We start from the raw sequence: 16,520 nt of genomic DNA, 5'->3' as shown, positions 1-16,520 counted from the left end.
AGAGGAAGAGCTTGGATTTTTTAAATCTTGGCATAATAGGGTAATAGAGGAAGGGTTTATTTGGAATAATAGGGTAATGCAGAGGAAGGGTAATGAAAAAGGGTTCTCATAACAGAGTTGATGTGATATGATGGGTCTGTCTAAAGTGCTCCCTGGTTGTCTTGAGAACTGAGTGACGAAGCAAGAGGGAAGCAAGGTGACTTTGTGGAGGGCAGTGATCTGGGGGCAGGGGCAGTGGCCAGACCACGGTGATAGGCGTGGGTTCAGAGAGAAGTGGATGGACTCCAGAGATATTAAGAAGTAGAATCTTCCAGAGGTTTTTAGAAGAACTAAAACAATTTTATTGGATGCCTGCTACAGCCCCAGAAAGGGGGTAGGAGTCAGGGACACCAGAAAGGCTTGGGAATAGAAACAAAGGATACATAAGTCCTCAACCACGAAAACAAATACATCATCACCCCCCACCCCCAACCCCCACCACCATCTCTTGGGGAGAGTGAACCCAAGATCAACTCAGATGCTGGTCCATTTCCACCTCGTTCAGTGGGGGTCAACAGATTCTTCTGGAATTGGGTCCTAGAAACATGGATATGGGTTTCCCATATTCTCAGCCTGTGAAGTTGCCAAACTGGTCAGGCTCTGCTTCGTGCCACCTCCTCTGCCAACCCCTGGGAGCCTGCTGACTTGCCCTGCCCTCCCTGTCCGCCTCCCCCAGGAGCACTCGTGGCCGGGGACCCACTCCCTGAAATGATGCCCTCTCTCCCCCCTGCTGCACATCTCAGATGCCTCCGGGAGGACAGAAATCTGATCGAACAAACACTGTGCAAAGGATACGCTAGCTCTTCATGCCTCCTGGAGGAATTTGCCTTTTCAAAAGAGATTTCGGGGTCATTTAAGTGATCTCTGCCTTCTGCCCCATTTCTCCAAAAAGGGCCCTTTCCCCCTAGGGTTTTCGCAAACTCTATTTCTGAGCCCAAGGACCTCCTCCTCAATTTAGTCTCCGGGGAGCATAGTTTCATCAAAGGGCGGGGCTGAAAGCACCTTCCCAGGGGTGACATTCGAAAGAAGTATTTAATAACCAGCGCGAATAAGCACCGAGGAATTGCCAGCTGGAGGATGCCACGGCCTCGGGTGGGCCCGGTGGTCATCAATCAGCACGGGGTCCCGGGGGAAGCCACACAGGGTGGGGGGGCCCTTAGAGGTGCTCAAGGGAAGCAGATATTTGCCAACAAGCACAAAAGTGGTTCTACATTTTAACAACTGGTCTGGCAACACTGGCCCAGCTGAACGTCAGTCCCGGGTCTGCCCCAATCTCGTCCAGTCTCCGCTGTCCCACTGGGAATGGTTGCCAGGCCACCATTTGTTCCCTCCGCTAGAGGAGAAGCGGCCAGGGCCCGGGTCACGAAACGGCCTCCGAGTGGAGCCGGCTGCGTGGCATCCTGGGGGAACAGGATCTCAGGCCCTTGACCCACCATGTGACCTTGAAGGGCCGAGAGCCGCCTCTGACTGTCCTTCCTCTCGCCCCTCCTCGTGGTTATTTTTGTCCAGCCGGACAGCCCTTGGCTGTCCCACAGTCTAGGCTCTGTAAGCCGGATGGAAACCAGGCAGCACAGACGTCTGGGGCTGAGTCCCAAGGGGGCTCCTCTCGGGGCGCCATCACATGGGAACCTGACCCTCCGCGCCGTGCACCCAAACAGGGACCGTGCATCTGGAGGATGGTGATGGTGCGAGAGGCAGGGAGCTGGGTTCTCTGCTCAATCCTGGCTCTTGTCTGGGAGCACCGTCCCAGGCCCAGTGGTTAAGGACGCCCTGTGTTAGAGCCTAATTGCTGCCCGGAAACCTCCCGTCTCTATGCAGGGAACTGTGGGTCAGCTGGAGGGTAGGTGTCTGCAGTGAGGAAGATGCCCGAGCAGGCCCTCCTGGGCCCCTAACCCCGGGCCTTGGGTGTGGTGCACAGCGGGGGCCTGTCCTGTGGTTCGCTGCCATGGGGTGGGCAGGGGCAGACGGGGTTCCCCAGAGACTGCTCTGAGGCCCCTGCTCGGTTGCTGTCTCCGGAAGTGAGGCAGACACTAGGTTCAGGCCCTGGGGGCCTGGGAAGGCTGCACCAATCACTGCCCAGGCTGGGTTCTGAGCTCTCCAGGCAAGCAGCCTGCCTGAAGCCCTGTTCCCAGACCTTAGGTTCATGCCTGCTGCCCCCCATGTGCAGGGGCAGGAGAGAGTCTGGGCAAAGCTTGTGGGGGCTCTCCTAGGACTTATTTGTCCCAGGTAAGGAATGAGACCAGGCCTCAGAGATCGGAAGAGCTCCAGGAGAGCTGGGTCGACAAGCCGGGCCGGGCAACCAGGAGGGGAGATGGGCCGAGGCGGAAGGGGCCTCTGATGGGTGAGGAAGATGCCTTCACAGATAGGTGAGCCAGGCCAGGGAGCAGGGCAGGAGACAGCACTTGTTTTTAGAGCTCCTGGATGAAGAACCCTCCTCACGCCTGGGGAGAAACCAGCTCAGAAAGCCCCGATTTCAGTGATTTCGGAGACCCAGGAGGGGCAGAGCACTCCTGGCCTCCCAGCTGCCCCTGGGGAAGAGGGCCTGGCGGCAGGAACGGCCACATAAGTGGGGGACCCCACGATGCCAGGGGGCACGGGGGAAGAAGATCGTAGGAGGGGTGCCACGTGGCTGCTCCTGGCAGCCCTGATGCTGGGTGCCACGGGCAGGGGGGCAGCTGGCCTCTCCAGGGGGCGGGCCCTCCGCGTGGAAGATGCCCCTCGACTGGGCAGCAAATTCCTCCGGGCTGGCAGGACAGCGCCCGCGGCTCTGCGCACAGGAGGGGTTCGGAGCGCTGGGATGGGGTAAGCCAGAGAGGAGGCGCTGGGGAGGATGGGACCGGGCACTCTTCCCAGGATGGTGAGCTGGTTGCTCGGGGCTGACAGCCCAGGACAGCTATGGAAGAAGGACCAGGGCCAGGCAGGGAAGGCCAGGGGGCCAGTGGGTGTGGGAGCAGGCTCCATCTCGGCTGCGTAGCTGTTGAGGTGTGAGAGAAGACGAATCCGGACGGGGTCTGCACGGCTGCTCGGCCCTTCCAGGACCCCCAGGTACCTGATGACCTCGGTGAGGCACTCCCGAAAACCGATGCTCCGGAAGTCCACCGCCAGGGCCCGGGCATCAAAGAATCCTGCAAAGCGAGGCGTGATGAGGGCCTGCCAGGTGGGGGGCAAGTGCTGATCCTGGGGTCACACCCATGTGGCCTTGGGCATGCCACCCACCTCACCTCTCTGAGCCCCAGTCTCCACATCTGTAAACTGGGAATAGTGACCCCTACCTGGGCTAGAGGGGGTGTGTAGTGAGGATCAAATGAATTCCCTGAACTCCGAGGCGTGATCAAATCTAGAGTACCGTTTTCATCGAAATTCATGATCAACACAGAGAAAAACTTGGCGACCAAGATGTCATTTAAGCGGACGCTTGCCAGGTGTGAAAGGCCTGTGCCTGCGGAAGTGTAGAGCAACCCTGCCTGCTGGCGGGGGTGGATGCTGGGAGGTGGCGGCTTCAGCCATCAGAATCATCAGAGCCGGGGCTCTCCTCAGAGAAGGCGACACAGTGTCACATTGAAGCCTGAGGTCTCTGGAGGCCAGGAGAGCTGAGTTCAAATCCCAGCCCTGCCACCTAACCAGCTGCCCAACCGTGGACACATCTCGAAGCCTCAATTTCCTTGACTGTCAGATGGGCATATGGTAATGATGGTTGCACCAGGGCGGTGAGAGTGAGATTGAAGGCAACGGTGCCCAGAAATAGTCCATGAACTCAAGGTTAGCCATCATTTACCCCTGACCCTTGAACAACATGGGGGCTGGGGGCACCGATCCTCCCCCAGCGCAATTGAAAACCGAGGAAATTTTTGACTCCTCCCCAAAAAACTAGTAGTTAGAACCACCAGAGATCACTTTTTACTGTGATAGCGATTTACTGGGGAGACAAAGGGCTCAGGGGGAGACGAGGAGGGCCACACGGCGTCTTAAGCAGATACTCGCAGCACCCGAGCTCACCCCAATAGCATCAGGAGGGGGCTAGGAAATTATCACTGTAGTACAGTAGGTATAGACTATGGTTAACTTTAGGCCGTTAGGATTAGACTGCATCTCTCCATTTACACTTCTCTCCACTGCAAATGGCACCACGTGTGTTCTGTAAGTGTTTGTGTGAGGAAGTTTTGATACAGTGATATCGATGTGGGACTTGATCCCGGATCCTGGGATCACACCCTGAGCCGAAGGCAGATACCCAACTGCTGAGCCACCCAGGCATCCCAGCAATTTTTTTTCAAATAGTTGCAAATCTCCAAAAATGTTTCCACTTAGGTCAAAAACTGCGTGTAAGCAGACTGGCACTATTCAAATCTGTGTTGTTCAAGGGTCAACCGCATACCACTGGTGTGGCTCCTGTTGGCATCTGAGTTTGTCTGTTAGCCTGAGGGCAGTCAGGAAAGCAGGACCCCACTTTGGTCCCCAGCTGCCGCCATCAGGCTGGGCTCCTCAGTTTGGTGTCAGTGAGGTCTGACCTGATGGATTGTCCACCGAGGTATTTCGTTCTTGCTGCCTTTCCACCTGCCCCTCTCCAAAACCACCTTTTGTGCAAAGACAGAATAGGGGGCACCTGGGTGGCTCAGTGGTTGAGTGTCTGCCTTTGGCTCAGGTCCTGATCCTGGGGTCCTGGGATTGAGTCCCAAATTGGGCTCCCCACAGGAAGCCCACTTCTCCCTCTGCCGGTGTCTCTGCCTCTCTCTGTGTGTCTCGCATGAATAAATAAATAAAATCTTAAAAAAATAAAAAAGACAGAACAGCCTCCATGAGCACTGGCCTCATGACTCTGGCAGCAAATATCTGGTCCCTGGTTCATGGCTGAAGCTCCCACAGAGGGACAGGCAAGGCCTCACTCTGCTGAATACTTAGCTATGCGACTTGGAATAAATCCCTTCAGTTTTTGCGTTTGCTATTCTTTTCCAATAAACGTTTTCTGAGTTCCTAGGAAGTACTCAATTTGCATGATCTGATAATTCTCAGGAAAATAATCCTATCATTATTCCCATTTCAGAGATGAGAACCCTGAGGCATAGAGAAGTTAAATCATTTGTCAAAGGCCACAAAGCTAGCAAGTAATAGAACCAAATCCACAATTCATGGGATTCGAATCAATTCAATTCAGGATTCTAACCCAAAGCCGGTGCTCTAAGCCACAGGCCTGTCCTCCCGTTAGCTCTTGGCAAGAGAAGGGTGATGCCAACAACCCCCAGCCTCGAGATTCTTGTCAGAATCAGATGAGATAACATTGGTGGAAGCACTTTGAAACTATAAAATGCTGGCCAAAACATTAGTCACTATTTTTCTTTGAACCGGATAACCGTATATGTAGTTGGAAAGATCTCTCCCGCTGGTTGATTAGAATCAGAAGTTTTCACTGTTGGCCATGCATTCCTTTGGCAGAAGTTCTCAAAGTGACCACCTGCATCAGGGTCATCAGGCGTGCTTGCTAAACTTGCAAATTCCTAACCTCCAGGCCAGGCCTCCTGGCTCAGAATCTCTGGGGTGTGCCCCAGGGCTGTCTGTCCCCGGAAGATACTGCGGCTCACTGAAGCCTGAGAGGCACCAGGCTGGGTCACTTGAAATGCACCTGTCCCCTCCAAAGGTGGCCAAGTTAAGGTTTCAGGACTTTGGTCTTTGTGGCCTAGGTCTGTGGCGCTTTCAAGATTTCTCAATTGTGAAATCACCAAAATATACAGCGAGGCTCCACGTACACAGAGTTTCCATCTGTCCCAAAGTCTTTTTAAAGCCATAGTTTCATGACTTCGTTATAACAGACCAGCTCAAAATAACGGCACGAGTTAACATTTGTGTTCTACTACGATCCCACCACAGATCTTCAACCGTGAGCATGACACGTGATCTCAGCGCTGCTCAGGACACAGTATGACCCCAGCACCAGCTCAGAAGGCACACCACTGGACAGCTGTGGCTAAACAACTCAGGCAGGCCCCTCCCAGGGTTTCAACGGGGATCCCAGTGAGAATGAGTTCATTCAGGCCAATGCTTGAGGAGGGTGGGGACTAAGGTGGGGGACCCCACACAGGGACAGAGCTCCTCCAAGGGCTAAAGCTAGAAGGAGCGGAGTTGAGGACACGGTTGGGACCAATGGGGACACTGCCAGTGGAGAGGGCGATGCTGAGAGAGGAGACAAGCTATGTGACTGCTGCACCTGGGCCCTGCTCCAGCCCCACCACAGACATGGGCTCCGGGAGAGCAGGGACCACGGCTACTTTGCTCACTAGTGGCCCCGCAGGACCTCGCCCCCAAATATTTGTTTCATGAATGACTCCCGGGAGAGAAGAGCATTGGTACCTGTCCCACCGGTGGCGTGGAGCATTTTCAAGTGATCCACTGTCATCTGCAGGACCTCGGCCTTCTCCAGCTTGGAGGAGCCCTGTGTGTATAGAAGACAGAGAGTGAAGGCCTCCAGCGGGCCTCTCACTCACCTCCCTGTGGTGTCATCAGCCCTTATCGCCTCAATGTCCCCGTCTTCCTCCCACCCCACCACTGCCTGCAGTTGGGCTTCTGCTTCGACCAACATCTCCCAAACGAACAGATTCTCTTCGCTCCCATTTTAGTCTGCATGCCCACCGCACTGCTGAGCATCCTTCCCCGAAACCCCTCCTTCCCTGGACTTCCACGACAGCGCTTTTTCTGGCTTCTTCATTCACCTTGCTTTGCCTGTCCCTTAAAATGGGGCTGCTCCCCAGTGGGTGCTGGCTCCCTTTCCTCGCTCGGCACATTCTCCCCGGGAGGTCTCAGCTACCTCCGTGGCTTCCGTGCACCATCACCAGAATGCCGCTCTGCGTACCCACCGCCTCCTAGACCAGCTTTCCTGGGAATCCGACCTCACACTCACCACACCCAAGATCTAGCTCATCGTCTTAGCCCCAAAGCACTTGCTCTTCCTCTGTTCTCTCTCTCAAGCAATGTCTGCTATGCCTCTAGCACCCTGGTCTTGCAGGTGAAACCTGAGAGTCAGACTCTCCACACGAGCTCCTGAGGGCAGGTACCAGGCCTAGGCCATGGCTGGGCCATGCTCAGTTTCCTTACTTGGGCAACGGGCATGATCATCCCTACCTTTGGGATCATTTTGAGAGTTCCTTTCCGTGGGATGATGGACCTAAAGCCACCACATGTGAGACACCAGGGTAAACACCACTTTCCATTCCCTTTCTCCCTAGCCAGTGACCGGTATTAGCAAACGGGGCACCAGCACTTCAGGCAGCTGCTCCCAATTAATACGCCCCGCCATGCAGAATGGACCTTATCTGCCACCTGCACGGAGTTTCCTCCAGCGCGGTCAGGAATGTCACATACCTGTTTCTCAAAGGCGGTGGGGACCAAGCGCCGCAACTCAGAAAGGCTGCTGTTGATGCGGTCTCGGCGCCGCTTCTCTATGATCTGCAACACAACGACAGGAATTTACTCACGGGCTCTTCGCCAGCTTCCAATGGGCTTTGATGGACACTGACTCATACCTTCCCTCATCATATTTTTGTGAGGGAGAGAAATCTGTTCTGACTTTATGGAGGAGGACACCGAGGTTCAGAGAGGGGTGGTGACTTGCTCAATTAGGGTCACACACAGCAGGGAGGCACAAAGCTGGGGGTGGAATTCGGATCTCTTGTCTTGGTCTGTAGGAGTGACATTCCAAATGATTAGCCACAGGTACAAGCAGGGGACTGAGCAATGAGAACAGGGACACTGGGGCAGCCCGGGTGGCTCAGCGGTTTAGCGCTGCCTTCAGCCCAGGGTGTGACCCTGGAGACCCGGGATCGAGTCCCATGTCGGGCTCCCTGCATGGAGCCCGCTTCTCCCTCTGCCTGTGTCTCTGCCTCTTTCTCTGTGTGTGTGTCTCTCATGAATAAATAAATAAAATCTTTTAAAAAATTATTAAAAAAAAAAAAGAACAGGGACACTGGCCACAGCCCTGCAGCAGGCCCTGGAGACGCCTGCAGGCCAAGATGACCCCTTCAGTGGCTGGGTCGGGAAGAGGCATTGCTTCCAGCTGGGAAGGCGTCTCATTCACACGACCTCATTCTCACCTCACCTACTAGGAGCAGAATGCTGATAGCAGGGCAGACGTTATGACCCCCCCCCCCCATTTTTACAGATAAAGACGGGAGCTGGAAGGAAGTGGTTTGTCTAAGTGAGGGGCAGGGCTGGTGTCTGCCACATTCCAGGTCTTTGGACGCCCAGGGCAGAAGCACAGCGGCATCCTGGGGGAAGAGGTGGTACTGGGATGAGGTGGCCAAGACCCAGCTGGGAAACCACTTTCTTCTGACCCCTTCCTCTATCTCGCAGCACACCCCAGAGGAAATGTAAGTTCTGGGCTCACTGGGAGAGATGAAGGGAAAGGGCTGTGTGTCAGGTGTTGTCCTGAGTGTATTACATTAATTCATTTAATCTTCAAAACAGCCCTGTAAGGTAGGCATGTTCATTGGTTCAGGTACACAGTTGAAGAAATGAGGCACAGAAAGGTTAAGGGACTTGTGCAAAGTCTCTCTGCTGGCCACTGGCGGAGTCAGGATTTGCACTCGGGCAGTCTAGATGGGGGTGATGTTTCTGACCAGGGTTCTCCGGGCCAGGCCTCTGGGGACTCAGGGCAAAGATCCGTTGGGCAGCTCTGCTGGAACAATCACTCACCCCTCTGCGTTTCTTCCTGGCTTGCATCTGTGAAGGGCTGGGGGTGGATAGTGGCCTGGCCATCTGGCTGCAGAAGAAGAGAAAGGCTGATTTTTCAGAGCTCAGGGACCATCTCCTTGGCCTGGGCTGACCTTGGAGGACACTGGGATGTGGGCGGGCACAGTCCCCTCTTGGGCAGGCCGTGCTCTCCCCCCCCACCACGCCCAGGGCCATGGGGCTGCAGAGGACTCCCAGGCTCCCAGGCAGGGAAGCAGCGCAGGGCAGGCGTGGGTGGGGGCCCATCGCTCCCCCCTCTAAGTCTCCCCTGCACTCAGTGTCCCACCCCAGGATCGTGCAGCGGCTGGGGCAGCAGGGTGGGGTGGGCTGGGCCCTTGGCCTGCCGGCCCTCACCCCTGCCCCTTGCCCCTCGCCCCCCCACCCCGCCCCGTCCCTCGCCGCGGGCGTCGGGGAACCGCAGCCGGCCGCCGCGCTCCTGCAACCCGATCCCGGGCGGGGCGGGCGAGGGCACGGGCGGCGGCGGCGGGGCCGGGCCGGCGGGTTGGGTTTCAGAGGGAGCCGCTGGGAAGAGCGTGGAAAGAGCAGATGCCGCCGCTTCCCACGGGCCGGGCGCGCCCGCCGCCGCCCTCCGCCCCGCCGGCAGCTGCCGCCTCCTCCCACGCAGCGCGGCCCGGCGGGGGGGGGCGCATCTGGGTCACAGGCCCCCTCGGACCCTCGGGCCGCCGCCCCGGCTCCCCCCCCGCAGGCCTGGCCCGGGTTTGCTCGCACCCCGAGTCCCCATCACCCAGGCGCAGCCCCGGGGCGGGGGCGGGGGGGGGGGTGCTTTCCTGCCCAGACTGACCGGAATGAAATCTCCAGCCCAGCCCTCGCCCCGCTAACGGTTCCTGCTTCAGAGGTTCTCCCGGAGTGGAGGGGATTCGCGGGGTGGCACTGAGGGCCATTCACCCGGCCAGCACCCCGGAGGCCCCCACCCCGCTCCAGGGCTGGACTGCAGGCGGCAGCCAGGCCCCAGCCGTCCACACAGCTCCCAGGGGGCCATGCCCTACCAACAAATAACTTTAGACAAGACTCCCCTGCTGCTTCAGAATGCAAGATGCCACACATCTGAACAGGGACCTGAGCTTGCCTCCGCCTCCACTGCCACCCCTGGTCTCTCCCCTGGGCCCCCATCTCAGCCAAAGCATTCCTTCTCTCAGTTCTGCGGGGCCACCTGGCTACCACTACTTTTGGGTCCTCTTCTGTCCTCACCCACCTCATCCAGACGCGCCCATTCCATGTCTAAGATACATCTCACCTCTGTCCTGCTTATTTCCACTGCTGCCCAGAGGACTAAACCTCTATCATCTCTCACCTGGACAGCAGCAAGAGTCTATTGATGGGTCCCTTTGCACCCCTTTCCCAAACCCCTACAAACAGGCACAGTGATCATTTAAACGCGCACATCTGATTTTGTCCATCTCTTAAAACTCCCTAGGGCCTTCCCCATGCTTTAAGGATCAAGGCCGCCATCTTTCAGCTGGCTCCTGTCACCTCCTAGACTCCAATCACCTTTGCTCTTTGTGCTCCAGCCTATGAATGCACTAAGTTCTTCGTGTGGTTGCACATACTATTTCCCTCGCCTAGAATTCTCTGGTGCAGCCTGTCTACCCACCTAGTCCCAGCCTCTTTGCCTAGTACTTTCTACCACCGTATAGATCTCAACTCAACTGTCACCTTCCTAGGGGGGCCTTTTCTGACATTCCCCCTCCCACTAGATAGCCCCTGCTCTACCCTCTCCTAGCATCCTGCGTTCATAGCATGTATACCCGTTTGTTGTTTTATCTTTATATTTTTGTTTTTTATTTATATGATTATTTGACTAATGTCTCTCTCTCCACCAAGTGTGTAAGTTCCCTGAGGTCACGAACCATGTCTGTCTCATTTACCACTGTAGCCCCAGCACCCAGCAAGTACTTGGAGCACAGCAGGGCCCATGTTGAGCTCCCTCCTCCTGCCCCATCTTTGGCGTCACTGAGGAACAGAGAAGTGACACCACAAAAGCTACCTCCTACCTCCTAGGCCTTTGTGGAATGGGGGCCTCCTTCCAAACATCTGGATGAGAAGGACTGGTAAGAGGCCTATGAAGCTCCTGAGAGGGATGGTGCAGCGAGCTAGGCCCAGGGCTCAGATGGCCAGATCCTGAGATCTGTAGGGCAGCTTGTTTACAAAGCTACACTCAGGACAAGCCCCAAGAGCCAAGGGATACTAAAACATGGCCTTTGTCCCCCCTGGGCTGGATAAGGAGTCTCTAGGGGTATTGGGTTAGCACTGCGCACGTCACTGCCCCTCAGCCTGATCCCTCCTCGGGGACTATCTGTTGGAGGCTGACGCACCCCTTGTAGGGCATGGTGGCTTTGCTATCCCTTTTTCCATTCTTCTGGTCACTTGTTTTCTGCACTATTATCCCTCTTTTCTGACTCCCATATCTCACAGGTAAACCTCATTCCACAGTTGTCTTGGCATTGCTGCGTATATTTCCTTCCTCGGAGCCTAACAAAAACCCCATTTTACAGATGAGGATGCTGAGGCTTGGAGACTCAAGGCAGCTTGCCCAGCCTACGTAGCTGCTGAGGAGCAAAGCCGGCATGGGAATCCATGTCTTCTGGCTCCAAATTCAGCATTGTTTTCCCTCCTAATTCCTATTTCCTGTCTGTCTGAATAGCCCTCCAGTCCCCTTATCCTTAAAGCTCCCAAGAGCTCAACCAGAGCTCACTTCCAGGCTGTGATCTGGCCCTGACACTGGGGGGAGGTGTGAGAGCTTCTTGTCTGAGAGTCTGAAAATAAGGCACATCTTCACGGACCCAGAGAAGATATGCCGACCACCAAGATCTGCCCCATGGGCTTCGAGTGGTCCCTAGCCAGATTTCTGGGGAGGTCTCTTTGGGGGGAGGCAGCTTTCTAGGTGGTCTGGCTGCCAGTCCTGACTGCTCTCAGCACTCATCCTCAGGCTCCCCCTTAGGGACTCCCCCCATGGAACCCTTGCAGATGACCCCTCTCATTTTGCATGAACCGAAGACAAAATCATGGTATTCCCAATGAAGGGTTTTCAGGAGTGCTGAGCCCATTTGTAAAATAAAGAAACTGAGAGGGGAAGGGTCTGTTCCAGGCCACACAGCAAATTAGAGGAAATTCTAGAACTGGAGCCAAGTCTACTGACTTTTAATCCAGTGCTCTTCCCAGTGCACCCCAAATCGTCACATAGCCAGTACTCCTTGTTCTAGACAGTACTTCCACATTTACTTGTCTCCTTTATTGCACAACGGCCCTGTGAATTAAGTATTATTGAGGCTATTTCACATTAGGAAAAAAATAACCATTTGATAGATGGAGTGACAGAGACACAAAGAGTTAAGAATCGTGCCCAGCAAGTCAAGTCTTTGGGCTTCTAGTCTTTTCATTAGATCATGCTGCCTTGTGACCATGACACCCTCCCACTGAATGGTGACCCCTTCAAGAGCAGCACTTGTTGGAAGTTACCTTGGGCTACATCAGGGAGCTGTGCACTTTAGGTACATTTATTTCCTCATGGAAGGCTCACTCTGTGAGGTAGGTATTAGCATCCTTGTTTTATAAGGGAGAAAATTCAAGTTCAGAAATGCCCAAGTTAATGGTAGTGAGACTCAAACTCAGGTCTATCTGACTTCAAAGGCCACCATGTGCCTTAAATCCTGTAGGAAAGACCCACAGATCTCCACCCAGTGCCTGACACATGACAGGTGTTCACTGAATGTTCACAGAAGGGGAGGGGAGAGAGAGGCTGTACTCTCGGTTGGGACCCAGCATGTGTCAGAGGGGGGCTGGGTTCAGATAGGAGATCTGTGGGTGATTTTCTCATATGGGCCAAGATGCCACCATCGGGCAGATGCCCGCAGTGACAATGGAACATGCCCTGCTCCTTATTCTCACATCTCTGAGTGTGGGGGATTTGCGCCCTGCCTCTGACCCCAGGGAGGCCGGCTGCCCCAGTCCCGTGGCCCTTGCCACTGTTTATCTGGCTTTCTTTGTACATGAAGCTCTTCTTCTCTGAGAGTTCCCTGAGGGCAGAGGCTTAGCAGGATACATCTGGGCCCCCCACACCCAGCCCAGGGTCTGGGCCACAGCAGGCATCGTTCAGCACGCCCTGAATTGAAGCATTGATGTCTGCTGGGGGGGAGGGCCCTTTGGTGAGTGCTACAAAGAGGGGTCTATAAGTCAGCTTCTGCCAGATGTCCAACGGCTTTCTCTGCTCTGAGAGGGTCTGCTCCTCTAAGAATCTAGACAGTCTCTAAAAATGGGCTCGGCTAAAAGGACAAAATGCCGTATGGGAAAAATCTGCCCACTGATCCTTTATGCCATTGCCCAAATGCCACCACCTTCAAGAAGCCCTCCCTGATGCCTTTGGTTGTAAGTGACCTCTCCCTGCTTTGGTGCCCTCACAGCCCACAATCTGTCTCCCCTTCCATCTTCCATCCTTTGCCATGGTCTTTGACCTGGCGGGTCACTGGCTGAACTGCAAATTCTTGGAAGACAGAGCCAGCTCTCTGGGATCAGTTTTGTGCCTCTGATTCATGAAGACCCAATGACATTGAATTTGAGAGCCCCTCTCCACCACCAGCATGTGGTGCTAGGCGCTCTCCCTAGCAGGCTCAGACTCAGAGAATTGCCTCTCTAAATAGTAGTTTCTGCTAAACCATTTAAGAATGCTAATAAGTTGCATGGGGAATTTATTATATACCCCCAAAACTAATTAATGTACAAGATGCAGGGGGATACCTATTGCCTCATCTCCTGTTATAAGCATAAATACTTGGAAGCTGGTGGCATTTTACTAGGATTTGTGATTGAGGTAGGATCTCCTCCTGGTCTCAGAAAACTGGAGTCATTGAAATTATGAAATCTCCTCAAAAACATCCCTAAGAATGAGCCGAATCCCCCTTTCAAATCTGTTCTGGAGAGTCAGGTTTGGATGAACCAGGGAGATCAGATAGCCCCCTGTCTTTCCCACTCCATGTCCTCCTTTTATTTTATTGGTGAGGAAACGGGCTCTGAAAGAGAAAGCAATGTCCCAATGCTTACATGGTGAGTTGCCGGCAGATTTGGGGCTGGGACTCAGCCCTGCAGACTCCCACTCAGTCCTTGCTGCTCTTTCAGGGCTCTGGGTATCACATGTTGGGTGCCTGACATGAATTAAACATTTGCTATGTGCTAACCCCGTGACATACATCATCTTATTAGATTTTCCCAATAAACCTATGAGATCAGTTCTGTTATTTATACCCATTTCACGGATGAGGAAAGTGACGCTTAGATTGCTCACAGAACTGGGTGAAGTAGCAGAACTGTACCAGCAGAGTTTGTTGTACAGGCTTGAAGCAAGTCGAATTATTTACCAAGAGCTGAAAGACGCTGGCAGCAGGGTGTGCGTTAGAAAGAGTGTTGGAATTGGAGTCTAGGCCCCTGCACTGACAAGTCAGCTATTATTTTCTTTGGTACCAAAACCTTAATTCCAAAGTCCAGTTGGCTCAAGGGAGGGGAGGTTTTTCTTCCCCCTTTTGTGTACTCCATGGACAGTGCACCCAAGCCAGGGTAGAACAGAGAAAGTATGGCTATTCCGCTTTCTCAGCGGATTCTGGACAGGGGGTTTCCTAAGATCTTCAGGGAAAACTCCTCCCCAATAGCCTCCACCTGGCTCATCTATAGAAAGACGGTCACCAACTGGGAGTGAGACCCCAGAGCTGAACTCCACTTCCATCCCGGGCCCCTGAGCCTAAGTGGCCCAGGGCGCAGAGGATCCAGGCTCTCGTGCGAGTGGTGGCCCACGCTGCCCACGCGCCCCCCACTCCCCCCCCCCCCCCCCCGCCCACACACACCTGCGGGCCGTCGCCCACACCTGCATCTCCTGAGGCCCTGGGGAGGACTAGTCCCCGGCCCCCCTGAACCCGTCCGGGCACTCCCGGTGCCCCGTCCCCGCCCTCACCTCAGCTCGCCCTCGCGGCCCACGTCGATGGGTCCGTCGGACTCGCTGTCAGAGCCGCTGGGCTCCCTGGGCCGCTTCATGGCGAGCGCAGGCTCTGGGTCTCCGCGGGACGGTGCGGGCTCCCGGCCGGGAAGCTGGGCCCCGCCCCGGCCCCGCCCCGGCCCCGCCCCGGCCCCGCCCCGGCCCCGCCCCGGCCCCGCCCCGGCCCCGCCCCGGCCCCGCCGCCCTTTCCCAGGGCCCTCTCCTGCGCCGCAGCCCCCGGCGCCCCGGCGCCCCCTCGCCCCCGCGGTGACGCGCAGGCCGAGCCGTGGGAAGGCCCCGGGCGGTCACCGCCCCCTCCGACGGCTGGGAGGTCCGGCTCCGCTCCGCCGCCCTGGCCGCCGCGCTCTGGGTGGCCTTGGGCAGGTGCCCTTGGATGCCCCCCCCACACCGCTGGGGAAGCCAGGGGTCCCCGTCTGTCCCCGGTTCGCCCGGGTCTGTGGGGGCGCCGCCCCGGCCCCGCGATGCCCCAATTTCTGCAAGGGTCGAGGCGGCCAGCTCCTGCCTCCTGGGGTTCTGGGGGAGGCAGACACATCGGGTTTGGTGAGGTTGGTGGGGTGGCCGTGGCCTGATCCTTGACAAGAGTCCCCCAGCATAGGGGGGTCCGAAGGGGTGGAATTGCGTGTGTGTTGGAGCGGGCAGGAAAGACTCCGACATGAGAGAGGCGGCTATCATCCCTCCCAGGGGACGGCAGGAGTAGCCGCAGCACAGCCGCTCTGGCCAAGAGAACCAGACTGGGTGATGGGGGTGGCGGGTGTCCCTGGGAATCAGTTCCCAGTTACCAGAGGCGGTGCTGACCTGGGTGGGCAAGGACACAGGAGAGGGCTCCATTCCCAAAGCTGTGGCAAAGCCTCAAAAAAGGGGGTGGGGAAGGGGCAAGACTCCCTTCCTGGGTCCCCTCACACAACAGACCAAGCTGTTCACTGGATGGGGGGACTCCCGCTGGGAAGGGAGACTCAAGGAAGATTCTCAGGGATTCACCAGCCATCCTCCTGGCCCAGTACCTCAGGGAGGCATCTAGGGCTCAGAAGGAAGCACAATGGGAGCAGCCTGGAAGATGGACCATAAGGGCCGGGAGGACAGGGGAAGGTCTTGATGTGGTGGGTCAGACCCCAAAGAAGTCTGTCCCCTTCATCTGCCCACCAGGACACAGAGGAAGCCACCCCTTCGCTTGGGAGAATACGGTTGGTCATCTGAGAATAACTGCAGTTTCAAGACCTGCTTGGGGACATTCGCTTACAGTAGTGTGAAATAACATTCTTCTGCCCCTTTCCCCCACATGTCCACAGACAAGGCCAAGTAAAACTCACACATACACGCTCTGATACGTGGGTAGCAGGAGCAGTCAGCACCTGCATGCAGACTGAGCTTCCTCGGGAGGCCCTGGTGGTCACCCCAGCTGCACCTGTGCACTCATCCCAGATGCCCGTAGCACTCACACACCTACTGTGGGCACAGACCAGTGGAGTGGCAATCTCAACCAACACAGAAGTTGCACAATGCATGCGCTCCCTGGAAAGACAAAAATCAAAGTTGCCACCAGATACCTGCCCTGTGTAATGACTCAGATGGCAAGGCCTGGCAGTGGAGCAGATTTGCAGGGGAAGGTGAGGGGCATGTTCATGTGAGATGCCCCAGATCATCAAAATGGGATGCACAGTTAAACAGGGGAACTGGAGCGCAGAAAAGGTGTAAGCTGGATATTTAAATCTGGAAGTCATTAGGTAATAGGTTGCACTTAAAACTACGGGGGTAGACGGATTACCCAGAG

At 55.8% G+C, this 16,520-nt stretch overlaps 1 protein-coding gene across 1 annotated transcript; it reads right to left on the bottom strand.

The window, feature by feature from the left end:
* Nucleotides 1-317: 317 nt before the first annotated feature.
* On the bottom strand, nt 318-14,860 carry HEYL (hes related family bHLH transcription factor with YRPW motif like). Its single transcript, XM_077844634.1, has 5 exons — nt 14,711-14,860; nt 8,719-8,785; nt 7,390-7,473; nt 6,382-6,463; nt 318-3,164 (listed from the first exon to the last, which is right to left on the bottom strand). The coding sequence occupies exons 1-5, from the start codon at nt 14,788-14,790 to the stop codon at nt 2,497-2,499; spliced, it is 981 nt and encodes a 326-aa protein (XP_077700760.1). The 5' UTR covers nt 14,791-14,860; the 3' UTR covers nt 318-2,496.
* Between the last annotated feature and the right edge of the window lie 1,660 nt (nt 14,861-16,520).

The sequence above is a fragment of the Canis aureus genome, chromosome 13 (genome assembly GCF_053574225.1).
Source record: "Canis aureus isolate CA01 chromosome 13, VMU_Caureus_v.1.0, whole genome shotgun sequence".
Taxonomy (NCBI): Eukaryota; Metazoa; Chordata; class Mammalia; order Carnivora; family Canidae; genus Canis; species Canis aureus.
This window is presented reverse-complemented; position numbering and strand designations above follow the sequence as displayed.